Source organism: Cavia porcellus, unplaced genomic scaffold (assembly GCF_034190915.1).
Source record: "Cavia porcellus strain 051 isolate PalLab524CR breed Dunkin Hartley unplaced genomic scaffold, mCavPor4.1 scaffold_11, whole genome shotgun sequence".
NCBI lineage: Eukaryota > Metazoa > Chordata > Mammalia > Rodentia > Caviidae > Cavia > Cavia porcellus.
The window spans coordinates 26,226,073-26,252,941 of record NW_026947494.1 but is presented as its reverse complement, the minus strand read 5'-3'; the positions used below and the strand labels follow the sequence as shown (position 1 = coordinate 26,252,941).

The following is a 26,869-nucleotide window of genomic DNA, read 5'->3' as shown; positions in this document are numbered from 1 at the left end:
GAAACGCTCTAATCGAAGTGCTCTGAGGTTCGTGTCCTCTTCACTCGAGGTGCTCTGAGGTTCTTGTCCTCTTCCCTGGAAGCGCTCTGAGGTTCTTGTTCTCTTCCCTCGAAGCGCTCTGAGGTTCGTGTCCTCTTCCCTCGAGGTGCTCTGAGGTTCGTGTTCTCTTCCCTCGAAGCGCTCTGAGGTTCTCGTTCACTTCCCTCGAAGCGCTCTGAGGTTCGTGTTCTCTTCCCTCGAGGCGCTCTGAGGCTCGTGTTCTCTTCCCTGGAGGCGCTCTGAGGTTCGTGTCCTCTTCCCTCGAGGCGCTCTGAGGTTCGTGTCCTCTTCCCTCGAGGCGCTCTGAGGTTCGTGTCCTCTTCCCTCGAGGCGCTCTGAGGTTCGTGTCCTCTTCCCTCGAGGCGCTCTGAGGTTCTTGTCCTCTTCCCTCGAGGCGCTCTGAGGTTCGTGTTCTCTTTCCTCGAGGCGCTCTGAGGCTCGTGTCCTCTTCCCTCGAGGCGCTCTGAGGCTCTTGTTCTCTTCCCTCGAGGCGCTCTGAGGTTCGTGTCCTCTTCCCTCGAGGCGCTCTGAGGCTCGTGTCCTCTTCCCTTGAGGCGCTCTGAGGCTCTTGTTCTCTTCCCTCGAGGCGCTCTGAGGCTCTTGTTCTCTTCCCTCGAGGCGCTCTGAGGTTCTTGTCCTCTTCCCTCGAGGCGCTCTGAGGTTCGTGTCCTCTTCCCTCGAGGCGCTCTGAGGTTCGTGTCCTCTTCCCTCGAGGCGCTCTGAGGTTCTTGTCCTCTTCCCTCGAGGCGCTCTGAGGTTCGTGTTCTCTTTCCTCGAGGCGCTCTGAGGCTCGTGTCCTCTTCCCTCGAGGCGCTCTGAGTCTCGTGTCCTCTTCCCTCGAGGCGCTCTGAGGTTCGTGTCCTCTTCCCTCGAGGCGCTCTGAGGTTCGTGTCCTCTTCCCTCGAGGCGCTCTGAGGTTCTTGTCCTCTTCCCTCGAGGCGCTCTGAGGTTCGTGTTCTCTTTCCTCGAGGCGCTCTGAGGCTCGTGTCCTCTTCCCTCGAGGCGCTCTGAGGTTCGTGTTCTCTTCCCTCGAGGCGCTCTGAGGCTCTTGTTCTCTTCCCTCGAGGCGCTGTGAGTCTCGTGTCCTCTTCCCTCGAGGCGCTCTGAGGCTCTTGTTCTCTTCCCTCGAGGCGCTCTGAGGCTCGTGTCTTCTTCCCTCTAAGCGCTCTGAGGCTCGTGTCCTCTTCCCTCGAAGCTCTCTGAGGCTCGTGTCCTCTTCCCTCGAGGCGCTCTGAGGCTCGTGTCCTCTTCCCTCGAGGCGCTCTGAGGCTCGTGTCCTCTTCCCTCGAGGCGCTCTGAGGCTCGTGTCCTCTTCCCTCGAGGCGCTCTGAGGTTCGTGTCCTCTTCCCTCGAGGCGCTCTGAGGTTCGTGTCCTCTTCCCTCGAGGCGCTCTGAGGTTCGTGTCCTCTTCCCTCGAGGCGCTCTGAGGTTCGTGTCCTCTTCCCTCGAGGCGCTCTGAGGTTCTTGTCCTCTTCCCTCGAGGCGCTCTGAGGTTCGTGTTCTCTTCCCTCGAGGCGCTCTGAGGCTCGTGTCCTCTTCCCTCGAGGCGCTCTGAGGTTCTTGTCCTCTTCCCTCGAGGCGCTCTGAGGCTCGTGTCCTCTTCCCTCGAGGCGCTCTGAGGCTCGTGTCCTCTTCCCTCGAGGCGCTCTGAGGCTCGTGTCCTCTTCCCTCGAGGCGCTCTGAGGCTCGTGTCCTCTTCCCTCGAGGCGCTCTGAGGTTCTTGTCCTCTTCCCTCGAGGCGCTCTGAGGTTCGTGTCCTCTTCCCTCGAGGCGCTCTGAGGTTCTTGTCCTCTTCCCTCGAGGCGCTCTGAGGTTCTTGTCCTCTTCCCTCGAGGCGCTCTGAGGTTCGTGTTCTCTTTCCTCTAGGCGCTCTGAGGCTCGTGTCCTCTTCCCTCGAGGCGCTCTGAGTCTCGTGTCCTCTTCCCTCGAGGCGCTCTGAGGTTCGTGTCCTCTTCCCTCGAGGCGCTCTGAGGTTCGTGTCCTCTTCCCTCGAGGCGCTCTGAGGTTCTTGTCCTCTTCCCTCGAGGCGCTCTGAGGTTCGTGTTCTCTTTCCTCGAGGCGCTCTGAGGCTCGTGTCCTCTTCCCTCGAGGCGCTCTGAGGTTCGTGTTCTCTTCCCTCGAGGCGCTCTGAGGCTCTTGTTCTCTTCCCTCGAGGCGCTCTGAGTCTCGTGTCCTCTTCCCTCGAGGCGCTCTGAGGTTCGTGTCCTCTTCCCTCGAGGCGCTCTGAGGCTCTTGTTCTCTTCCCTCGAGGCGCTCTGAGGCTCGTGTCCTCTTCCCTCGAGGCGCTCTGAGGTTCTTGTCCTCTTCCCTCGAGGCGCTCTGAGGCTCTTGTCCTCTTCCCTCGAGGGGCTCTGAGGCTCGTGTCCTCTTCCCTCGAGGCGCTCTGAGGCTCGTGTCCTCTTCCCTCGAGGCGCTCTGAGGCTCGTGTCCTCTTCCCTCGAGGCGCTCTGAGGTTCTTGTCCTCTTCCCTCGAGGCGCTCTGAGGTTCTTGTCCTCTTCCCTCGAGGCGCTCTGAGGTTCATGTCCTCTTCCCTCGAGGCGCTCTGAGGCTCGTGTCCTCTTCCCTCTAGGCGCTCTGAGGCTCGTGTCCTCTTCCCTCGAGGCGCTCTGAGGCTCGTGTCCTCTTCCCTCCAGGCGCTCTGAGGTTCTTGTCCTCTTCCCTCGAGGCGCTCTGAGGTTCTTGTCCTCTTCCCTCGAGGCGCTCTGAGGCTCGTGTCCTCTTCCCTCGAGGCGCTCTGAGGCTCGTGTCCTCTTCCCTCGAGGCGCTCTGAGGCTCGTGTCCTCTTCCCTCGAGGCGCTCTGAGGCTCGTGTCCTCTTCCCTCGAGGCGCTCTGAGGCTCGTGTCCTCTTCCCTCGAGGCGCTCTGAGGCTCGTGTCCTCTTCCCTCGAGGCGCTCTGAGGTTCTTGTCCTCTTCCCTCGAGGCGCTCTGAAGTTCTTGTCCTCTTCCCTCGAGGCGCTCTGAGGTTCTTGTCCTCTTCCCTCGAGGCGCTCTGAGGTTCGTGTCCTCTTCCCTCGAGGCGCTCTGAGGCTCGTGTCCTCTTCCCTCGAAGCGCTCTGAGGCTCGTGTTCTCTTCCCTCGAAGCGCTCTGAGGTTCGTGTCCTCTTCCCTCCAAGTGCTCTGAGGTTCGTGTTCTCTTCCCTCGGTGCGCACCGCTTTGCTCTCTACTGCTGCTCCTTCTTCACTCCAGCGCTTGCGGGAAGCACTGTCTTGGTTGGCTGTTGTTTCCACCATCCTGGAGTAACCCAAGGCCTGTGCTACTCCAGCCCTGTGCTTGCCTTTTACATCACAGAGTCAGCCATAACTTCCCTCTTCCATTAGTTCCCTTTGGTTTTCCTTCTGTTATCTTTCAGTTTTGTAAGCAATTTTTATTAATCCTAGAATTACCACTTTATGGTTCGAGGTACTATATTTAAACATAGTGTATGTTAAGTCTTTAACTTACGTTAAAAACTTCTTTGAAACCATAACAGTAGCCAGAATAAAGAATCATGAGATAATACCAGATAATTTGAAATGCTTACCACTTTGATATCACTTGCCTTTGAAAGTCAGCAAATATACCTCGGGATAATGAGGCGTGGTGTGGTCCATGCATGTGCTGCACTTCAAGTGTTCTGCAGTGCCGACTGGGAATTAGCACCTTTGATAAGATGAGAGTGAGAGAGGCCCAAGAAGAAAAGTCGGCTGGGCTGTGGACCCGATCAAGCCTGGCCTCAGGATTTACTGTGTTGGCTGGAGTGTTCTTTTTTTTTTTTGTCTTTTTGAGACAGGATCTCACTGTGCAGTTCAGGCTGGCCTTGGGCTCACTTTGTAGCCCAGGCTGGTCTCAAACTTACAAGGATCCTCCTGCTTCAGCCTCCTAAGTGATCGGATTACAGGAATGGGCCACCATACCTGGCTTTGGCTTGAATGGTCTTTGTGCCCCCAGCTGCATCTGTCCCCCAGGCAGCTTCCCCAGGAAGGGCACAGTCTTGGGAGAGGGGCTGTGCAGCTGAGCCTGACCTTCAAGGAGCCCTGAGTGACCAGGAGTGCACCCCAGGAAGGGCACAGTCTTGGGAGAGGGGCTGTGCAGCTGAGCCTGACCTTCAAGGAGCCCTGAGTGACCAGGAGTGCAGGCTGCAGCCTGACTGCTTTTCCCACAGCTGACCATCAGGCCTTCTGTGACAGGAGAGGGATGGGTGGTGATGCCTGGTGGTCACTTGTGGGCAGGAAAAACAAACCTGTGCTTAGAGTGCATGTTATTCTTGTTCAGATGGAAGTGGCTTGTGTGCTCAACTTGTTACCAACAGGCAAGGAGTGGGGGCTCAGCATGGGTCATTGTACCTGCCCACTTGGATATTGGGCGGTGGGGGTGGCTTAGTTAGCTTAGCCTTAGTGATGGGAAGTCTGTGCTGCTGGGCGCAGATGCAGCCTCCATCTCTGTGACAGCAGCACTTCATTCATGTGCTCCTCCTCTGTGCTGACTGAGGACTGAGGCTGGCAGCACCACTGCCCCAGCTGTTTCCTCTACTTGGTGCTCTAGTGCTCCTTCCCCGGTGGCTGCTGTCTGATGGCAGCTGTGCATGGTGTGGAAGTCTTCACTGCTCCTCCCACTTATCCACTCACAGGTTGTTGTAATCGGGTTGTGCAGAGAACAATTAGAATCAGGACACAGAATTTATAATATTATTTATGATGGTCACTCAGAGTTTAACACAAGAAAGTTCAGGAAATCTATCCACAACACTAAAGACCTGGAATATTCAGCCAAGGGCCTGGATCCCACAGCAATGTCCGGCATGAGTTCAGATAAAAACCTAGAACCCATGACAATTCCTCCCATGAGTCCAACAGGAGGTCTAGAGCCCACAAGAAGGACTCATGCCAGTCTGTTTTCTGGATCTGTGCCGGGAAACCCAAAAATTAGCGGTGGAAGCTAGAAAGTATGCCAGCAGGGTGAAAGAGTCGTGCTGGCAGGTTGAAGGTTCTACACTGGAGCTGAGAACTATTGCTCAAAACAAAGACCAGGGCTGTCCTGAAACACCACAGCCATCCTTAGCGACGTGGAGGTCCTCAGCTTCTCCAACGATAAGAACAGTGAAGTACATGCCAGAAAGCCAGTGTGATGAGTTACTCCTGGAGATTAAACAGCACGTCTTCCCCTCCAGAGCCAGGAAGCGATGCTTGATGTAAGGACCAGAGGGGCATTCCCCCCCCCCCCCCAATGAACTACAGCCATTCTCACCAACAAGGTCCTGAGCTCCTCTGATGAAAGTGGTTGAACTCACACTGGGGGTGCTAGTCATGACTAGCTCCTCCAGGAGAACTAATGGCTCAGACAGCAACACTTAGAGAAACCCACTTAGAGAAACCTGCAGTATTGGGGATCTCTCTTCTCCTGTTCCACGTCTCTATGCTGGCAACCTTCCTCAGGTGGACCATCTATGGTCAGTACCATGCTCATCTAATTTAGTTGGCGTTAAGTTGATCACTAGTTTTTAAATCATAACACAGGTCTCTTCTACACGATCTTCTCATCTCTGATCTAGTTGTTTTCCTTCTGGGCCTCTGACCAACTGGCATGGTCACAGCCTTCGCATATGAGCCCATCTGTATTCTAACTTCAAACACCTCAGACAACTTCTCTTTCCACACAAAGTGCATGGCCACATATACTGCCCGAAACTGTCCATTGGGAATCCTCTTCTCTTCTCATCTCGTCCCTTCCCTTCCCTTCCCTTCCTTTTTCTTTTCTTTTTCCTTTTCCTTTCCTCTTCCTTTTCCTTTCCTTTCCTTTCCTTTCCCCTTCTCTTCTGTCTGTGTCTGTGTCTGTCTCTGTCTCTTTGTCTGCCTCTGTCTCTGTCTGCAGTATTGGGGATCAAACCTAGTGCCTTGGGGCTGGGGTTTTAGCTCAGTGGCATAAGCGCCTGCCTTGCAAGCAGGCAATTGTGAGTTCGATCCCTGGTACCGATAAAAACGAAAAAGACCAAAAAAAACAAAAAAACAAAAAAAACCTAGTGCCTTTGCTGAGCTATCCTTATGCCTTTTTACTTATTTTTTTAAAATTTTGAGATGGTGTCTTGCTAAATCGCCCAGATGAGTCTCAAACTTGTGATCACTCTGCCTCAGCCTCACAAGTGCTGTATTACAGGCATGCATCACTGTGGCCAGCTTCTCTGACTTATAAAGCTGTCCCGGGTGAGGCTGTGGAGAAGTACATTGGTAGTTTGCACCTGCTTACCAGTTAACTGGTTTACAAACCAAGCCTGGGCTTCTTTCTCCCTCCACTTGTAGTCACCTGCACCCATAATACAGCCACGGGTCTGGGCCATTGCCATCTCTATCTTACGGTGGTGGATTTTTGCCTGTGCCACTTAGCTTACTTGCCTGGTGGGGTTGATTCAGTCTTGCTTATGGTGAGCAGGTGGCCACCTGTCTTGTTGTCCTTGGACCTGGCCTTTCCTGGACCAGTTATACACCAAGATTTTTTTCCAAAAGCACATAAATCTCTGCGGATGGCATGGGTTTGCTATTGTGTCATTGTGCCAGCGTGGTCTGCCACAAACTGCTCTTAGCAACTTTTGCTGACACCGTATGGTCTGCTGAGTTGTTTGGTCACAGCAGCAGGACCACTTGTCCTCCAGCTGATAGCCACCAAAGCCTTTTTCACTTGATTCTGGGAACTTTTGTGCCACCCATAAATGGGCCTGAGTAGACTTCTTGGATGCAGGTTCTGAGCCTCCTGAACCTGAGGAAACCGATCCATCAGACGCTGTGCTTCCTGGCTTCCTTCTTGATTCTGGGAAGTGGAAGGTAGAATCATTTTCTTTTCTTTTTTTACTTTGGACAGAATGTCTTGCATTCCCAAACCTCTGGACTTCTAAATGTTACATGGCTGGGTTAGGCCTCCGCGACTTCATAGGCTTTCTCTCTCATCCTCTGTAGTGCATGTAGTTTAGCCAGGCCTCTGACTGTCACGTCATGGAGTCATAGAGCAGTGTGATGTCCTGCAGGATGTCCTGTCAGGACCTCTTTGCATGTTATGACAGGGATGGGAGAGTTCATACTGTCCTGGGGCAAAACTGTAAATGTTATCTATAAAGTCTTTCCCATTGCTGATTGCTGACATTTTGTCAGATCAGTTGCCAAGTACTTCATATTTGAGGTCCTATTACTCTGCTGTCACTAGGCACAATGTCTAGCCTGGCAGCTGTAATCAGAGTTTCTGTTGGTTGATCTGCCATGGTCTGCTATCTTTCAGGTTCTTTCAGAGGCCAGCCTGGTGAATCACACAGATGTGATTGGTATCATCATCCCCGTGTCCTTCAGCGCCTTAGAGATGACACTGCCACTATCCTTATAATGCAGTAATGTTTTCAATTTTGGGGTTGGGGCTGGTGGTGATTCCCCTGGATTCTGCTTGGTCTTCACATTATGATAGCTCTTACTTCACAAGTCTAGGACCCAAAGGGGAGTGGCGCCATCTGCTTGCCAAGTTATGTCAATGCCTACAAAACATTCAAGGACCAGGGGAAGACCACTGGGTAGATGTACAGATTTGTTAGACTCACTATAAACCAGATCTTCATCAGTGTCATTTATTGCCTTGACTTTGTGTTCTGCACTCTGACTGAGCTGCTAGGATGTTGCATCCAGTCTCCATGTGTTAATAATGGTTCACATACTGTATCCATCATTTCTTTAGCTGTCTGAAGGTGAAATAGCCAGCTGTAGTGCTGAGTGCAGAAAGGTACAACACCCCTACCCCAGGGTTTCCCCTTCAAATGCAAAGCATCTTCCAACTGGGCAAACATAGAGGTCTTCACTACTGCTTCTAAATACAGTGAGCCAATAAGCAGTTGGTGAAAAGTGTAGCCTCTTGGAAGAGCAGGGCTTGTCACGTACTATGCTGTTCTCCACACTTCACCATTACTTCCTTTACAAATCACAAGTTGTCCCTGGGGAAACAGCCATACACCCCCTTGAAGGAGGACAAGATTGTCATCATCGTGTTTTCTTGATACAGTGTTACAGGATCCTTCCTCCTGGTTCACCTCTTCAGCCAGTGGATTTCAGTCCAAAAAAGCTTGATCAGTATGTTTATTGGAATGACCTGTTCTTGGCCTCTTGATTATCCATTCTTGATTTCTTTGAGTACAAACTAAGTAATACATGTTTGCTCATTTATTTTGTGTCCAAGCACCCCATGTTCTGTTAACTGTTTCCATGACTCTTTGTGGTTCAGACCACCTTGGCTGTCAGTTTGACCTATCATAGTACTAATTAAATGACATAGTTTCTAGCAATTTAACCCCCTTACCTGGCCTGTTTTCTTTCAACATTGTGCTGTTTTCACTGCTTTTGACAAGCTTTGCCCTCTGGCCACTTGTCCTATGGCCAGCCTGGCCTCCATGGATCCTAGAAATGCGGGTTCTCCTCTTACTGACACATTTCTTTTGGTTTCCTCTGGGGAACACCTGACATTTTCCTGCTGTGGGTACCATATGCACTCCAGCATGCCTCTTTCTTTGATTTCATCCTTCATTATCTGCCCTGGGCAGTTCTGGAGTTGCAGCATCACTCAGGTGGTCCTTTGTTTTTTCATATTTTTGGGAACCATCCTAGGAGGGGGTTCCTAGTATCTCCTGGTTTCTTGACTCTTGCGCGTTCCTAAGTTGGTAGACTCCTCCCTAAGCAGTTTGTGTTTTGGCTTCTGGATGAAGGAGTGTCAGCATCTGCCCCTTTGCAGACTCTGCTGGCTGCTGCTCATACTGGTTATTTCTCAAAGCTTCTTTGGATTATAAACTTTTTCTCCTCACACCTCTCCCTTGGGTTATGTTGACAGATATTTTGGCCTGGAGGCAGATTGGTTGGGTATTTAGTGTGTGTGTGTGTGTGTGTGTGTGTGTGTGTGTGTGTCTGTGTGTAGTGGTGCTGTTTGCTCAAGACCTTCTGTTATGTTCCAGCGCAGGTAAGTGATCACTGTTACTAATGCGGGATGTGCCATCTCTGCAGAGTCAGAAGGTTTGCTGGAGTCTGACAAGTTAAAACGTAAATGTCCTAGCCCAGGTTTCCAGAGTTGGCTCACCAGACCTGTCTTGTCCGTCAGTTGTTTTTGGATTGGCTGCTTTCACAGGTCAACCTTCGGCTTGGTCCTGGCTTTCTCTAATCTCTCACTGCAGTTGGTTCTTCTCCAAGAAGCTCATTGGCTTTCACAGCTGGCTTGCAGTTGCCTTTTCTCCTTCTCTGCTGTTAAATTTCTGGAGGGCACTGATTCTCCCAAGTATTCCAATTTGTAGTATCAGTTTAATCTAGAACATGTTAGAAATACAGACTCTCAGACTACTCCAGTGATTCAGTCAGAAACTGGGAGTAAGGAACAGGCAGTCTGGAATTTAGTCGGCTTCCAGGTGATTTCTGGGAAGACCAAGAATTGAAGACCAGAGTAGAGCTTCTGTGATACTAAACAATTGCCATTCATTCCTAAAGGATTTTTATTCCCTTTTCCTTACAGCTGCTTTTTCCTGTGTAGCCTTAAAAACCTGGGATGTCTACTGTTACACCTTCCCACTTCACAGCCTCTGAAAGTTTTAATCAGCCTGCTGTCCGGTGGCAGGGTTGTCTGTGTTCTGCCTACCACCAGTTGGTTGGGGGATCTTTGTTGCTAGTTGGATAGTAAGTGACTCAGCTCCAAAATGCCACGCTAGTTCCTGCTTTCTTGGATCACTCCTGCTACCAACAGTTACATACGGGGTCCTCTTGAAGCCTGTAGAAGATGCAGGATGTCTGTTAGCAAAAAACCCTATAGAAGGAAGCAGGTGTAAATGGGATTGGTTAGCGAGATTAGCTGAACTGTAAGGCCCAGCTGAGCCACGGCCTACCTGGGGAGATGTGTAGAATGATGCTGCCTGTAGAGTGGGGTTTAAATGATGAGGCCTGAGCCTCACACTTGCCGGGCTCAGTGCCTGACGTGGGCCGCACCTGATGTGAGGGCACGGGGCTCTGCATGACGGCTGGGGCTGCCCTGCATCCTTCTCTGTGCAGCTGGGCAGTGAGTCCTTGCTGGAGGGGGTCCGTGTCTCTGTGTCCGTACAGCATACCCAGTGGTTCCACTCGTGCTTTTCTGTTGCCTTTTCTCATCTTAAAGTTGTTTGCAGTTTTATTCTAGCACTGGTCATACTTTCTTCATGTCTGACTCCCTTCTAATGTTTACCCCACATGTTTACTCCTGTCACTTTTTATTTCCTGTTATAAAAACCACTGCCATGGTTTTAGAGATTCATTTTCCCACATTTTAAAAATATATTTGTAAGTTTAGGCAGACATTACTTCTTGTGCTGGTTAGCACGTGAAAGGAAGATGTTCATAGGAGTTTAGGTCTAGAAGTGACCTTCAGTCATGTTGTGTGAACCCCTCCCTGGTGGGTTACAAGAGATGTATCATAAGATTAACCATATAAGATTAATGATAGCCATAAGGCTCACTCGAGTTTCTCACAGAGTCAGTACTATGTGTCAGCACCACAGTACAACCTGGCGTGGGGATTTCCAGGCCCAGTTTAGGGATTTTGAGGTGACATGATACCCTCAGCACAGATGTCTTTCATTAAACCTTAGAGCAATTATTTAAAAGAATAGCTTAAACTCCCTTAGGAAAGAAACATCTGGTAGCTACCTAAGGTTGAATGTAGTAGGTACAAGAAAGGAGTACACGTCTCCTAAGCTCTGAGAATGGTCTCCATAAGGAGCCCCTCCTGCTCTGTGGGTGACCTGTCCCCCGGCTATGTGTGTGCTCCTGCTGCCCTTTTTGTGAAAGCACTGTCAGAATAAACTGCATAAGCACTGGACACTGCCTAAAATTCATCTTTGACACAAGCCAAACTGAAGGGGAAAAGTTGCTGCTGGGGAAGCCAGTTAGCTAGGTCCTGAACATGACAGTGGGAGTGAGGATGAGATTCTCACAAGCAGGCGAGCTGTGCCACCCTGTGAGTGGGAGAATCAGAAGAAAGTGACCTGGGACAGGCTCTGATCAAGAAGTTGGGCATAGCCTTGTAGGGTCCTGCACATCGTGTCTGGCAGTTTTTATTCTGCTTTTTGACCTGTTGCTGCCTTCTGCATGTACTTTGTGCCTCTATCGAGATCACCACTAAGAAAAATCAAGCAGAATTATGCTGAAGACTTCCCGGGCCCTCAATTAGAGGTATAGGTTCCTTGGAAAAGACAGTTGGTTTTCTAGGGGAACATTCCTGGATTAAAGAGCTGATCCCTGGCTGATGTGTCTCCAACTCCTACTGTGCCAGAGGAGCTGCTGGCCCTGAGGGGTCCTGACTTCATGATGTCGCACACTAGGAAGGCTGAGGAATCGCTTAGTCGCAGAGAGATCATCTGTTGTCCACGTCCAGGGAGTTAGCACAGTATCTCCCAGTGAATTCCAGGACGAATGAGCGAAGTCCCACAGAATCACCAAAGGTCCCCACAGATTGGTCATTGCCTTTTCTTTCCTGCCACATACTTGTGCTGAGATACTGTGGCTTCTCCTGCGTGTGCCACCTGTGTGATGCTTACTGGGTCCTGTTGGCAGGAGCCCAGGAGCAGCATGCCCAGGTTGCCCTGGTTCCCTCTGGAGTCGCATCAGTCCACATGGCCAGTCAAGCAGCCTGTGAGCTGCGGCCTGACTGTGCTGAGCACGCTGGGTTTCTGTCAGCCACGCTGCAGGCCTTGGTGCTCACTCTGAAACATGGTCGAGAAAGCAGCTGCCACCTTGTCCTGCTCAGGGGAGAATGAGGAAGAGCAGTTTTGCCCCTGGACATGGATGCACATTCAGATCCTGCTCAGAGGCCTGGTGCAAGGACCTGATGTTTTATTTCCAGCAGGGTATGGTCTGTGACTTGTGGACAGAGAAATATAATAGAAAGCACCAGCTGCCAAAGATAGTAAGCTCCATTGCTGCAAGAGCCGGTGAAGCTTATGCTAGAGACATGACCAGATGATGTACAGCCAGCAGGTGGGCATATGCTGTTTCTGTACTCTGCCGCAGTGTCTGACTGTGGCCTGGCAAGTGCCACACCCCAGCATAAGCCTTCTTACATTAAAGGCTGTAAGTGCCTCAGGTACAGTTGAAGAACGATCTGCTGACACATTTACACCTGCCCTAGTGGGTTTCTGCAGCTACCATCCCCATGACAGAGACACCAGTGAGAGCCCTGAGGAGACCACTGTGGCCACATGTGTTAACTTTTCTAAGGGGAGCCCTACAATTGGCTCACATTTTCCAGGCTGTGTATTATTCCCTCTGAAGTTCTACCAAGCTCTTCAGGTCCTCACTGCCCTGGAAAATACCAAGGCATAATGCATCCAACAAGGCGCATATGGCATAGCACCCTCCTCGCTCTGCCCTGCTCTCCTGGGCCTTTGTGAGCCCATTGCCCATGGGGTGAGGCCAGTCAGTTGTTTGCAAAAATGACCTCTAATGGATGTTATGTCGAAGGTGGCTTTTTGGGGCTCCAGATGGGCTTATCTCCGGCAGGCCTCTTGAGTTCCTCCAGGTCCTCCTTTGATGGTGACTTTGCTTGCATGTCCACCCTCCTGGACAGAGCTGCAGATCGTCACCAGCGGTTGAACCCTGGTGTGCTGTCTCCCAGGCCATTGAGCTTATGTATTCTGTGGGCCTGAAATCAAGGGACATTCATGGTCTTCCTGGACCCTGGATCACACATCCCTCTGAATCCTGGTTCTCCAGAGCGCAGAGAAAGGTTGAGAACTAGGACCTGGGCTGTTCTTTTTTTTCATCTAGTTAATAGTAGAGTGGATATCATTCTTTTCTAGCAGTCTGTGAAGGAACACACACGAAGACTTCTCGTCAGATAGGAACCTGGAAACACAGTCTGTTTTTAAGTGTAATGTTTTTCTGCTTTACTTGTAAACTCACTTTTGTTTTTCCCCTCAGGCCATCAAGCCCTGTCGTCCTATGACCAACAACGCTGGCAGACTTTTCCACTATCGGATTACTGTCTCCCCTCCTACTAACTTTTTAGTAAGTCCTAATAAAATCAGATTGCATCTCATTTAGAATGTAAATAGATTAAACTGTTAATGCACTCATTCAGCTCTTAAATATTCTTTCTTTTAAAAATGATGTATTTTGCTATAATTGGCTTTCATCATAGCAATGCATATTTTAGCCTTGTGTCACTGTACACTACTGTATGTTTTTTCGTGTGTATCATTCGTGCCACACCGTAGCCAAATTCATAATAGCCAGTGAATTATGGAGCTAATCATCGGAACAGTGGAGAGGGAGGAATGAGTAGAACATTTTCACATCTCTTAAAAATCAGTGAACAGCTTTGTCTTATGACTCAAACAGAAAATCTATAGCATATTTTATGACACTAATATTTTATGACACTATTATTTTTGAGCATGCACTGTGTTCCAGACATGATTTTAAGTGTTTGACATGTATTTAACTTAATTCACAATATACCTACTATGTATATATTATCCCCACTGTACCTATGGGGAATTACATGTATTTTATAGATGAGACTGAATAACTTGCTTTCAGGTTATTCAGGTACCAAGTGGCAGCTGGCTGTTTTGAATGCAGGAGTGGGTTTCAGGATATACAATGCACATACATTATTCTATTATGCTATATTTTCTCTCCCAGTGTGAAATTAATTAATTATGGTTACATGTATCAGCAGGAGATTTCACTTTCAGAATTAGATTGTTCATAAGTATCTATATTAATAATTTTTATTAAGCTACAATTCATGTATCATAAGATACATAATTCATGACTTTTAGTCTATTTACAGGCTGGTGAAACCATCACCACAATCTTAACTTTATTTTTATTTTTGTTATTTTTGGTACTGGGAATCAAACTCAGGACCTTGGGATTGCCGGGCAAGTGCTTGTACCACTGAGTTGTATCCTGAGCACAACAACCTGACTTTAGAACATTTTCTTCATCCCAAAATAAATTTCATGCCCATTATAGTCAATTCATTCCCACCCATAAGCCTTAGACAGGGCTGATACTTTCTGTGTCTGTGAAATTGCCTGTTTTAGGATGTATGTCACAGTAAAATATGTGATCTTTTGTGTCTGTCTTCTGTCACTTAGCATAATTTTTTCAAGACTTGTCTATGTTGTTGTATGTATCATTACTTCATTCATTTTCTTTTTGTATTGTTGGTGCAGGGAATCAACCTCAGGGCCTCATGAGTACTAGGCTAGCACTCTACCACTGAGTGTATCCTCAATCTCTGTTTTATTCCTTTTTGCAAGGCCAAAATCATACTCTTTTGGATGTGTATGTGTGATATATATATGTGGACCATATTTTACTTATTCATTCATCAGTTGATTTCTGTTTGACTTATATCTACTATTAGCTATTTTGAATAATGCTGATGTGCACATTTGTCCTACAAGTATTTGTGTGGGTAAATATTTTGCTTTCTTCTGGATATATGGCTTAGACTGAAATTGCTTGATCATATCACCATGTTTAGTATTTTTAAAAATTTTATTTAAGGAGAAAAAGAAAATAAACAGAAAAAGGGTACAAGTTATACAGAATTCATGTTTAATATTTTAAGAAACTGCCAAATGTTTTGCAAAGCAGCTGTATCATTATTAATCATTATTTCATTAGTTCTTTTCATTATATTTAATTTAGACCAGCTTTATTGAGTTACTCAATTAGAAATTAAAAGTGATATTGGCAAAACAAATAATCTGCATTTGGACATTTTTAAGTCTTCCCTGTGTTCTTCTTTTCTTTTCTTTTTTTTTTTTTGGTACCAGGAATTGAACTCAGGACCATGCACTTGCCAGGCAGATGCTTATGTTGTTTAGCTATATCCCTGGCTCCATTTCCCATGTTCTTATACATAAAATGTTTAAAAGAATAATGCTTAATAGCAGTGTAGGAATTGTGTTTTTCAGGTTGCCAGTCTTGATTATTTGTTCCAGATTTAGAGCTAGAATAAAGTAGGGGGGCAGAGGAGTGGCAGATGAGTCTGTCATGGTTAGATTGACATTCCTATCATCTGACTACAGATTCAGTCTTCAGGTAGTAGAGATCTTTGATGGTGTGGGATTAATATTTTGCAGTGTTTGTGGACTGGTTTCTGGGAGAGGGGCAAATGGAGCTGAGGGGCCGAGTTCCTGGTACTTCAAGGTTTCAGAACCTTCCAGGCAGTTTCTAGTCTTGATCATATTGGTGCTGTCTGCCTTCACTTTGCAAATGAGTCACCTGTTACTATTGTTTTCTTTTAGCACTTCTATTCAGAAATACATTTCAGTAAGTATAGAACTGATAATGCTGTAGGATGAAATAAAACTTCTTCTTAGGAAATGAGGCTATATACAGCCCTTTTGCTTTTTTTTTTTTTTTAATGTTACTGGTTATTAAATCGACCACTGATCTACATCCCCAACCTTTTTTCTTTCCTTCCCTCCCTTCCTCTCTTCCTCCTTCCTCCCTTCTCTGTCTCTGTCTCTGTCTCTGTCTCTGTCTCTCTCTCTTTCTGTTTCCTTGTGTTTCAGTCTGTATCTCTGTCTCTCTTTCTCTCACCCACTCACTCAGTCACATAAAGTCTTACCAAGTTCCCCAGGCTGTCCTTGAATTTGTGATCTTGCTTCAACCTTCAGAGTAACTGGGGTTACAGGCATGTACCACCATGCCTGGTTCCTTTTTTTCTTTATGGTATCCATTGTAAGCATCTCTGATTTTCCAAATAATTAATATCTGGAGCCAGAAGATTACACCAAACTAGAGAGTTCCACTTAAAATTACACTTCTTTATCAGGCTCTCCCTGGTGTTTAGAAAGATGTTGAGCCCATAAGTTACTTTCATTCCTACTTTTGGTTGATTTGTGTCCTGATGGATTTCTGCACATTTAAATTGTTGTTTATTTAAATTGTTTTTTCTGCTTCTGTGTACTTTTAGACTGACAGGCCAACTGTGATAGAGTATGATGATCACGAGTACATCTTTGAAGGATTCTCTATGTTTGCACATGCCCCCCTGACCAATGTAAGTATACGCCAATTGGCTCCTTTTCCCTTTCCTTGCCCTGCGGTTCCTTCTTTTTTCCTTTTATCCCTTCTTCCCGAAAGTCAAAGTAGATTTCCCTCTACCTGGCTGTGGAGTGACATTTACTTTGTGTCCCGCTGTGTGAGCTGCAGGAAGTCTGCAGCAGTGTGTCAGGTGGGAGTGTGACATCTGTGCTAATGAGTCACAGGTTTGGTCCACATTAAATGGTGTGAGTAAACATGTGTCAGAAAAACATTTTGAGAGTGTGAAAGATTGAAAAAGGGGATAAACTGTGGAGTACTGTGTTAAAACTGTTTTGGGATGGTTGTCCTTCAAAAAGAAAGTTGGGAATTTTTAATGAGAAGCTGTTTTATAGTCACTGAGTAAAGGAAAAAGAGACCTTGTTCAGAACACTTGGGAGCCCAAATTAACTTCCTGCAGTTTTCTGGTTTTGAATCCTAGAGATGTGTCTTCTTTAAGAGACTTAATCTGGCAGGATTCATGATCCTTGTATGGGTGTTAGGGTTCGTGTTGGTGATCAGTTCAAACTGAAGTTCTGCATCTGCATTTGTCTCAAATGCCAGCCTTGGAATTGCCCCTCGTACTGTGTATTCTGGTTGACCAGTGAATTGGCCAGCACAGGTGCAGGAAGGAAAGCATAGCAGTGTGCTGGACTGCTAGGCTGGACTCTGTGTAGTGCTTGCTGAGTTATAGTTATATTTACAGTAGAATATTTTGTAGTCTTCTCTGGTTTGCATGATACCTGTAAGTAAGAACAGTTTACTTAAAACATGAAATTCTTTTCCATTGAAAACCAAGACTCCACTTTTGACCTTGCTCTTTCTATCATTCATTCTTTTAGTTTAAGTAGATGTGATTCCGGGTAGTAATTTTTAATTAAAAACAATTGTTTTTCTCCGTGGTTTTTATTATTCCATAGTATATTTTGTCTTGGAGAATTTTCTTTTGAAGGATTATGCTGTAAATGTAAAATTAAAATCATTTGATAATCCATATTACAAGTACCTCCAGGTTGGACCATCTGTTGATTAATACAGAAAAGGGAAATTCTTAACCAATCTTAATGGAAGAGCATTTGGAAGTGTTTGAATTTTAAAGGTGTGTGTGTGTATGTCTGTCTATCTGTCTGTCTGTCTGTCTGTCTCAGCAATGCAAGTCCTTTGTTACCCTAAGTGTCACAGTGTTAGAGTTGCAGAGGCCTTGAGCAGTCATCTAGGCAAACTCCTACCCTAAGATGACACCTCACTCCCAGAAAGCTGGTAAAAAGTAGAAATAATTTAGTTTGCATGAAAATGCTTAAAATTATGTATCATTTTTATCTCTTAATTCCCTAGAAGTAACATAGACTTGTTTTGACTATTAGGATCACTTTAATTCAAGAAGAAAAATAATTTGACTTCATGGACACCAGGGTTTAAATGTTAGAGAATTCCACTTACTAGCCATGTGATTTGATATCTCAGTCTTTGTAAGCCTTGGTTTTCTCATCTATAAGCTATTAGTTGTAGCTATCTTACCAGCTCTTGTGAAAAATAAATGGGAGGACACATAGGAAGTGTTTATCATGGTGTTGGGCACATAACAAATATTACATCTCTCCTGGGAAAAATGTCACACTTTGCATCTATGCTAGTCACTTCTAAATGGCTGAGACAAAATACCTGGTACATACAATTTAAAGGAGGAAAGGTTTATTTTGGCTCACAGTGTCTGAGGGTTTGGTCCATGTTCACCTGGTTCCGAAGTGGAGATAGAGAAGGGTGTGATGAAATATCTCACTTCATGGTGAGAGGATTGGGAAAGAGCCCAAGAAAAGAGCCCCTTCAATGCATGCGCCAAGGGACCTGCTTACTCTGGCTGTCCCCCGCCTCCTCATAGCCCATTCAGCTATGAAAGCAGCAACTGATTAACCCACTGTGCCCTTGTGAGCCGATTACCACGTAGTCCCACTCTGAGAATTGGGAATTGGATTGGGAATCAAGTCCTCCACACGTCTTGAGGTGGGGGACACTATATTTAAATTCTTAACAGATACTTGTAATTTTTTTTTTTTTTACCTTGGAAAGGTGATTACTTGAGCTTCATTAATAATAGCTGTGCTTGAGATTTTAGTTACAGTTAGACATCCTGTATTAAAAATACAACTTTTTGAGCACTTTTAGGTTTTAGCAAAAGCTAGTGGAATACAGTTTTTTAAAAAGTTCCCAGCACAAAGACTGAGAGACTGTTAATGTTAAATTAATCACAATTGTTACTATTATAAAATAAAAGATAAGACTGAAAAAATTCCTGGCTTCAGTGTATATTTTATATAAATATTGAAGTTCTTAAGACTTGAGAACTTCACCCTTTAATGAGGAGCCCCATCATTTATGCTAGCGATGTTGATGAAATCAGTCGAGTTTTAAGTTGAGTGTTCTCCAGGTCATAGGAATTAGAGCCATCAAAGGCCTCTTGAATTTGAAATAGCCTCCCAAGAAAAAGAATTTTTAAATCATTTTACTGCTCTGAGTAAAGAGCACATCAACAAGCAGGGCATACAAATGATAGTAATGATAGAATCTCAACCAACACTTGTTCTGCTGCATTCTCTGAAAGGTCTTGAATTAAAATAGACTGCAATTGTTATTGGCTACGTAAACCACATTCTGGGAGAATTTTAGCCTTTCATATAGTACATTCACTGTTACCTACACAGTTATAACTGATGTTATTAAGGGCTTTGGTGATGTAACTAAATTTGTAGAAAATACCATATGTGCCATATTAGACGCACAGAGGAAACCCCTTGATCATTTCCCTCCCGCCTTAGCTGGCTTTCCATTTCCAGTGGCCTCACTGCCCAGGGGCTCTGGTCACTCATCCTCTGGAAGCAGTAGAGTTAGAATATAGAAGTTGGGGGTGGGGGCGTACCTGTCTTCCCCAGGATGAGATAGGAGTTAGTATCAGTCAGCATAAGATATTCTTAACTTTGAAGTACTCAAATATGTTTTCACAAGTGAAAGTAGGCATTTATGGTATTTGCTGGCGATGGTTGGAAGTTGATTTGGTGGTCTTTCAAGTAAGCTTCTTGGTTGACCAGTGTATAGTAAAATACAAATTGTCTTTGAACCTTACATAAGGCTTAAGTTTGAGTTCATACGGAGGTGCTGCCTTTTTAACTTGGTGAGTCTCAGAAGGGCCCTGGCAGTGTGAGTGGAGTCCAAAAGGGAAATCAAATGCATATAAATAGAAGAGTCCAAAGGAAAAAAATTCAGTCAGTGAGTTTAGTGGAAATGAGATGGAAAAAGGGCTATTCTTGCATAAATCATCTGGCAGTACACTTTCACACTTGACAGGAAGAAGTACAGCTTGCACTTCTGCTCTTTCTCTGCCTGCCTTTTGTGGAGTCCCAAGAGCTCTTGTTTTTCTCTCCTGTATGCTCTCTTGCTGAGTGGTTCCGTCCCAGCTGGCTTTCCCTTCCATTTGTGTTCCAGTCCCCACAGGCCTGCTGCTTGGAGCTGTGGGGTGACTCTCCCCCACACTTGGCATTTCAGACTGCCTGTTGGAATGCCCTCTCAGGTACCTCTCCTATGAGAAACCCAACTCATCAGCCTTCCTGCAGATTGAGTTTGAGGTACTCATAAATTTTTTGTATCGATGCTATTGTTAAGTGACCTGCCGGGTCACTTAAACCAGAAACCCAACAGTTGTCTCCTGTTCCTCCTTATCCTTCACTCCCGTGTTAGAATGCCCACCACTGTCATAGCATTTCCTAATCGTGTGTAGAAAAGTTTCTTTCCTTTCTAGTCTTCCCTTCATTTGGACTGGACTGCATTAGACTCTGATCTTTGCTCCACTCTAGAGACCCGTCTAAAATGTAAGCTGTGATAAGCACTTACTTGAATGTACTTGAAAGTTCTTGACTAATTTCTTGTCGTCATTTAGCCGTAAACCCTGACCTTAACGTGGTCTGTAAGGACAGCACAATGCAGTCTATCCTTTCTCTTTGGAAATCACTTGGCTTCTCTCTATACTGTTCTGTGCTCTGCAGAGCTGAGTGACTTCTTCTCCCCCCCCCCCGTCCCATTTCTCTGTCTTACCAGAAGCTAAATACCTTTGTTGCTTCAAGTTTATTTATTTTAAATGACCTGGAAAATCCCGCCCCATCTTTGAAGACTCAGTGGTTCTTTTTTTTTTTTTGTCTTTTTGAGGCAGGGTCTCTGCAGTTCAGGCTGGCCTTGAGCTCACTTTGTAGCCCAGGCTGGTCTCGAACTTGGAATGATCCTCCTGCCTCAGCCTCCCGAGTGCTGGGATTACAGGCATGAGCCACCACGCCCAGCGACTCAGTGGTTCTTTTGTACTTTGTATTTTTTTTTGTTTTTAATTGCACTTACAAGCTACTCTGTATTGTATTCTGTTTGTATTTGTTTATGCACCTTTCTTCCTTTTCTCCATCCTTAACCTTTTAAGGCAGGACCTGCAGCTTATTTTAGGATAGTTATGGACTTTATGTGGTTGTTCGCAAAGAATAGTTACTTTAAAACTAACTTAAATCTTGCCCAAATTTGTACTTCAGATATTTTAAAATGTTTGTAGGGATCAAGTAGAACTTAAAATAATAGTGGCTCTAGCATGTTGCTTTAGTTAGTTTAGAACTCAGTACCACCAGGAGGTTGAAAATCAGTGTCTTATTCAAATTAATTATGAATTTCACTCAACTACTAACTTAAAGAAAAAGAGAACATCTAAGAACTGAACTTCACTTCTGAGAAAAAAAATTTCCAGTAGATGGCATTATAATACTATTTTTATGTTTTTCTAACCATCCTTCTTGCTGGTAGAATTAAAATTTGCTTCTTTTTGATAGCTGTGGTTTGTAAAAATGATTACAACATCTTGTGAGTAGATTGTGGAGCCAGAAAAGCCTACTTGACATCTCCCTAGGGCCTCTTGGTCTATTATTTTCCCCAACTAGTCAGCCAAGCCATTGCAGTGACCTCTATCCCTCCTTTCCTTATTCATTCAGAAATATATTTACAGGAAACTACCGTGTCTAGCTACTGGACAGGTGTCTGTTGATAATGATAGAGTAATACAGATGTGGATTTATTTCATGCTGTCTTCTTCATTTTGATTCACACCCCGAGAATCGGAAAAGGGAATGGGAAGTATATGCTCTAGTGTCTTAAGAATGGGGGACTGGAGCAAGAATTCCTCATTTGGTGCTTGCTGGTACCTTAGGCGAGGTACCCACTGCATCTCTGCCTTAGCTTTCTCCACTGTGCATTAGGCATGATGCTCACACCAGTCTCATAAGAATGCTGTGATGGGTACATGAGTGAATATTGCAGAGAATCAGGACAGTGCCTGGCCTAATAAATGTTAGCAATTATTTTTAGTATTATAATTTATTTTTGTACTTATTTCCACAATTGCTTTGCTGAACAACCATCCTGTGCTCTTCAGTGACCCACGCATCCATAACTGATACGTTATCAACCTGCCATCATCCCTCATCTGCCTAATGTTTGAGCCAAAGATTCTGAGAGATTTAAAAAAAATCCAAGGTGGGGAAAAGTGTATGAGTGTGGTTTTATTAATTCTTCAGAGGCAGTCTGTTTAATTTTAACGAGTTCTTGTCATGTTTGTGTTGCTGCTGTTCCTAGCATTAATTAAGCACCAGTGTTGTGCAGGTTTCCTGTGGAGGGCTGGCCAGCTGGGTTCTTGCCATTAAAATCCAGCAGTTGTGGTCAGGCTTCCTGTGCAGTGTTAGCAGCTTAGATGAAGGTGAAACCTTCTTATCAGGTTCACGCGCCTGTGGGTCAGGTAGCCAAATGTGTGCAATATGAGCCTCTGGGGAGGTACCGTGGAGCTGAACCTCTCTTCTTCTTATTGCAGATTCCACTGTGTAAGGTAATTAGATTCAACATAGACTACACAATTCATTTCATTGAAGAGATGATGCCCGAGGTAAGGGAAAAGATTGTTTAACAGCTTGCTGGAATTTCTTTTGTTTATTCCACATTTTTTTTAAACATTGAACTTGGTAAGGTCTCGAGTTGTTTTTTTTTTTAGCCATAAGAGACCCCTAAAAATACCACTTTCACTGTTGAAAAGGTTGTGGAGATGTAGCTGTAGTACCAAGGTTAAAATCTGGATCATTTAAAACTCATTGACCTATTTTTGAACCCGTTTCTGCTCGCCTCACATCTGCTCGTAGTAACTTTACATCTGTTCCTAGTTTGTTTTGCGTAGGGGACAGATTTTGGTAACTGGCCATCATCAGGGAGGAAATTGGAGTAGTGTAACTGGATCTGATAGCTGCTGGAATAATCTTATTCATTATCTACAATGACAAGATCAGTGCTTGGTTCATTTTTCTTCCCATATATTTACATATTTTTTCCTAATTGTTTTTCATTTTGGATGTTCAGCAGCAGATTTATCTAAATATATGCAAGAGATTTAAAATTCCAAAGCAAGATTAATGTGAATCTCAGAATGATTCATTGCCTGATCTTGAATTTAGTGGTGTCGACAAATCACACTAAGAAATACCAACTAGACAGCAAACAAGCTTGTGCACTTAACATTGTATTGAAGTTGAGGTGGATTTCTGGAGCCCCTAGCTCTTCTTGCAGCTTGTCTAACAGAGATACTTTGTCACAGGCAGGGAGAACTGAGGGGGAATTGACAGGTATGACATGCAGGCTTAGCACCTGTTTTATTCTGGACAAGTCCTGTCCATCCTACCTGCCATTCAAAACGAATTAAAGAGAAAGGGCCACCCTCCATTCTCCTGTTGAGGAGGTTTTTTTTTTTTTTCCCTTCCTTTTGCTTTTTTAAGGTCACAAGCCTTGAATTGATATTGTAAAAGATTCTGACTTTTGACAGGCTCTTACACAGAGTGATTTATGAACGCTGAACAAAACAAATAGGAAGAATTATGAGACATATCTCATTTGTAAATATATCGTCTGCTTAGCTTGTTTACAGGAGAAATTTTGGCACACCGTTTTGTAGTTTTTGTTAGCTCTTTATTTGCCTTCATTGGGAATTTGACTCTTATGCAGAGGACCTCTGCTTTGGTAACGTAATGACAGCGTGTATTTGTGGGGTGGGGTCGGGGACAAGCCGATAGGAGTAAGTATGTGTAATTTGAATTAACAAAAAGTTCCTAGGACACTGGTGTATTTTACAATTGGGTTAGAGAAATATGATATGAGACGTGACGTTTTTTCATTTTATTTGTGTACTGAAATTTGCTGAGTTGACATTTCTATAGAAATCCTAATACAGTTTATTGCCTCCTTCATTTTTATGTGAAACCAGTGAGCTATCATAAGACACTGGCTAAACTTTTTAGCAAATTGTGTTTTCCATATAGCTTGAACGGATACTTTCTAAAGTACTTGATAGAACACATTGAACCTTAGGTTATTCTATATTTGCAGATCCACAATAATTTGATTTTGATTTATTTTTCAGAATTTTTGTGTGAAAGGGCTTGAACTCTTTTCACTGTTCTTATTCAGAGATATTTTGGAATTATATGACTGGAATCTTAAAGGTAAACAATAGGATTTAAAGAAAAGAGTAATGTTATAGAACATTATAGTATATGTGAAAGGGGAAGAGTTGAAATTCTTATTTTTGAAATATGTAGGGAAAAGTATGTTATTCATAAGAGTATGTGCTTTTATTTGACATAAGTAAGTTTTTATGGATTTTGTTTCATGCAAGTTGACATGACTAACCATTGCCAAAAGTGCTTGCTTCAACAGCTCATGCACTAATGTTAGTCAGCAAGACGGTACCAGTTATTATGAGTAACTGCTTGGATTTATGCCTGTTAAGGAAATCTCACTAGTTAATATTTTAAATCTAGTCAGCTGTGCTGAAATAAACTTCTTTGGAGATGACAGCTTATTAAAACAGTACTTCCATTACTCGTTAGAACACACATGAAGGCGTATACATGCAGACATGCAAATGACTCTAGACAGAGTCAGTGATTTGGTCCCTGGGTCTTGGGTAATAGGGTACTCTTTTGGAAATGTCTGCATTTTGGCAAGTATTTACTGATCTATTTTTAAAGTTGTGTATTGATGAATGACTTTGCAAGCCAGGGTTTTAAATGAATGAATTGAATGAATGGCTTTTCAAACCAAGTGTATTGATGAATGGCTTCTCAGACCAATTGTATCTCTCAATTTTTCAAGTATATTGGTTCAGATGTGAAGGAATTAGCATATAGGCATATTATATTATGCTATCATTCAACTATGAAAAGCATCTTGATATTTTTGACTTCTAAAATAATTTTGCTGTATGTATTTGTTCCTTGGGGCTCTCTTTCTACTCCTGGTTTGCTGTAGCTTCCCCATTGCAATCCTCATGGAATGGCTGTGGCAGAGCCCCAGGACTGATTGAGCTACTGGGGTGGGGAGTAGTAATTTTAATGTCTCTACTTCTGGTGGGTTTTTTGTGGTTACCATAAATCTTAGGAATTAAGTAAGTTGCATCGTTTGCTTTCCAAGGCTGTTTGATTTTTTTCCTTTCCTGTTCACTTGTTTGCTCTATCTAGGTCCTTTGTTTGAAGACAGCCCTCCCTGCTGCCCAAGATTTCATTTCATGCCACGTTTTGTGAGATTTCTTCCAGGTAAGTCTTTCGGCTTGTCAGTGACCTGTAGAGAGAGTATGTCTGGAAATAAGCCTGCCATTCTCCCTTCAATCTTTAGGGACCACTTTCTCACCTTGAACACTGTTAATTATCTACTTCTCAGGTTATACATAGAAATGTAAAATTTTACATGCTGGCTTGTACCCTTGCATGATTTATCGTTTCCCCAAGTTAAATGAACAGTGGGAGAACTGATTTATAAATTTTGAAAGCCTGCTTGATAAAATATCATCCAAGTGTTAAAATTAACAGAATAATGTGTGTGGCTTAAATACTTATCGCTAATTGGAAAAGAATTAGCATAAAATCTTACATAAAATGTGATTGTAACTGTGCTAAACATTACTGCAATTGTAGTTATACTTAGTTGAGATTGTGGGTGATTTTTTTCTATAGTCTTGGCACATGTTTTAATTATTTTACAGTGAAAAAGATGTATAGTAATGTAGCTTCCTAAATTAAAATATAAGTAAATATATGACTTAGTTTTTTAAAGTGATACTTTATCTGTTTTCTGATTGTTTCAGGAATCTAGCTGTTAGATATGGCAATACATTGGGAGCTTTAAAAATGATTGAATTTTTAATGCAGTCTTTTAGATGCCTTTTTTATTTGCAAAATCCTTTCCACTGATGCTTCTGCTACTCCGTCCCTACTCTTTTCTGTGATTTTCTAGGCTTTGAGTGTCGTGAAACCCGGCTTCAGTCTCTGCTCTCAGCAGTGTTCTGTTACTAGCCCAGTGAACTTCTCTTACCATTCTACCCTTACTGCACACTCGGACTTTTTCTACTCCAATGATTGTCACAACCTGCCACCCGGTCCCTAGGGTAACCTTGATCATGCCACCACCTCGCGTGAACTTCCCGCCTCTGACTCCGGTGCCTCCTTGCTGATGGCCTCCTTCTGTACCCTCACTCTCACGCCCTTGTCTCCTTGCTTCTGCTTGACTCTTCTCTCTTGTGCACTGCAACCTTCCTTTGCTTTCTCTAAGCTCCTACCTTAATCTGCCTGCGTTAGCTGTCTGGTGCCTGGTAACGCCATTACTGTCCATGCAGATATCACCACTCTAACTTGCCTTTTCTTCTCCTCTCTGTAAGCCACTCGGTGATATTAAAGAGAGGGGGAAAAGTACAGCTGCTGCCATAAATCTGTGGTCTGCGATCTTGGCTGGGAAGTTTTTCATCTTGTAACCTTTTCTGCAGATCAGCAGTTTTGAAAATTCAGCCCTACGTTCATGCTTCTTGTCGTCCTCATGCCTCAGAGCGCTCCTTGGTGCCTGTCAGGCTCCCTTCCTCAGGTGCTCCTCGTCAATCCTCAGCCAACTTTTGCTTTAGTGCTGGACCCCTTTGCACCCTGTCCCAGCCGGCTGCAGCTTCTGAGGCAGAGCAGGCCCCCCAGGAACCACCGGGGAGGCCCTCGGTGCGCTTCTCTTCCCTCCCAGGGCGCTTGGGCTCTGGCCTGTTTTCAGGGCTCTCCTAACTTTCAGTGCCTGGATTCCTTAGTTACTTGTTTTTTATCTACTCAGTCTAGTTTAAGTTTCTCTCAACAGTTCTAGAGGAACAGGTACCTTTTCCTAGGTCCGGAGAGTCATGATAGTTTATTTTTATTCTAGGATGATGTTACTTACATTTTAATATTATTGTTAATGTTTATTTTGTTTACAAAGTGCATTCAGAAGCTTTTTTCTTTCTTACATCTGGTTTCATTTTCTGAGATGCTTTTTTTCTTTTCAAGCAAAGGTATCTTTGATTTCATAATGGAGCTTTAGAAATAAACTTACTAGAAAATGATGTTAGAGTACCTTGGTTGGAAAGCAGTTCCTTTCTGTTTCCCTCTGCCTGTAGGCATTTTATTACAAAACAAATCTCTTAAGAGAAAGTAGGCAGTTTTAAAAAATTCTTACAGAAAAATCTGTGTTGGATACTTATTTTGTAGGATTTTGACACAAAATGTTTCTCATAATTAGGGAGAGATAACATTTAGGTAATCATAAAGGTGAAGGTCTATCGATTTATTTTTAAACAGGAATTTCTTTGTCAATAAACTTTCCTTTGAAAATATACTTAGTTTTTAAAGCCTGAAGGATACAAAAAAGTACTTACTATATAA

The 26,869-nt window shown here is 44.4% G+C and overlaps 1 protein-coding gene across 7 annotated transcripts in view; it reads left to right on the top strand.

Annotated features, from left to right (window-relative positions):
• Positions 1 to 26,869, top strand: part of Drosha (drosha ribonuclease III) — a 125,490-nt gene that overhangs the window by 25,482 nt on the left and 73,139 nt on the right. For all 7 annotated transcript variants that reach the window (XM_063258028.1, XM_063258026.1, XM_063258024.1 and 4 more), the window contains 5 exons: positions 12,966 to 13,052; positions 15,988 to 16,074; positions 21,976 to 22,047; positions 23,566 to 23,647; positions 24,665 to 24,739. In XM_063258028.1, the coding sequence (XP_063114098.1) occupies positions 12,966 to 13,052; positions 15,988 to 16,074; positions 21,976 to 22,047; positions 23,566 to 23,647; positions 24,665 to 24,739 (403 nt within the window). The remainder of the gene's footprint in view (positions 1 to 12,965; positions 13,053 to 15,987; positions 16,075 to 21,975; positions 22,048 to 23,565; positions 23,648 to 24,664; positions 24,740 to 26,869) is intronic.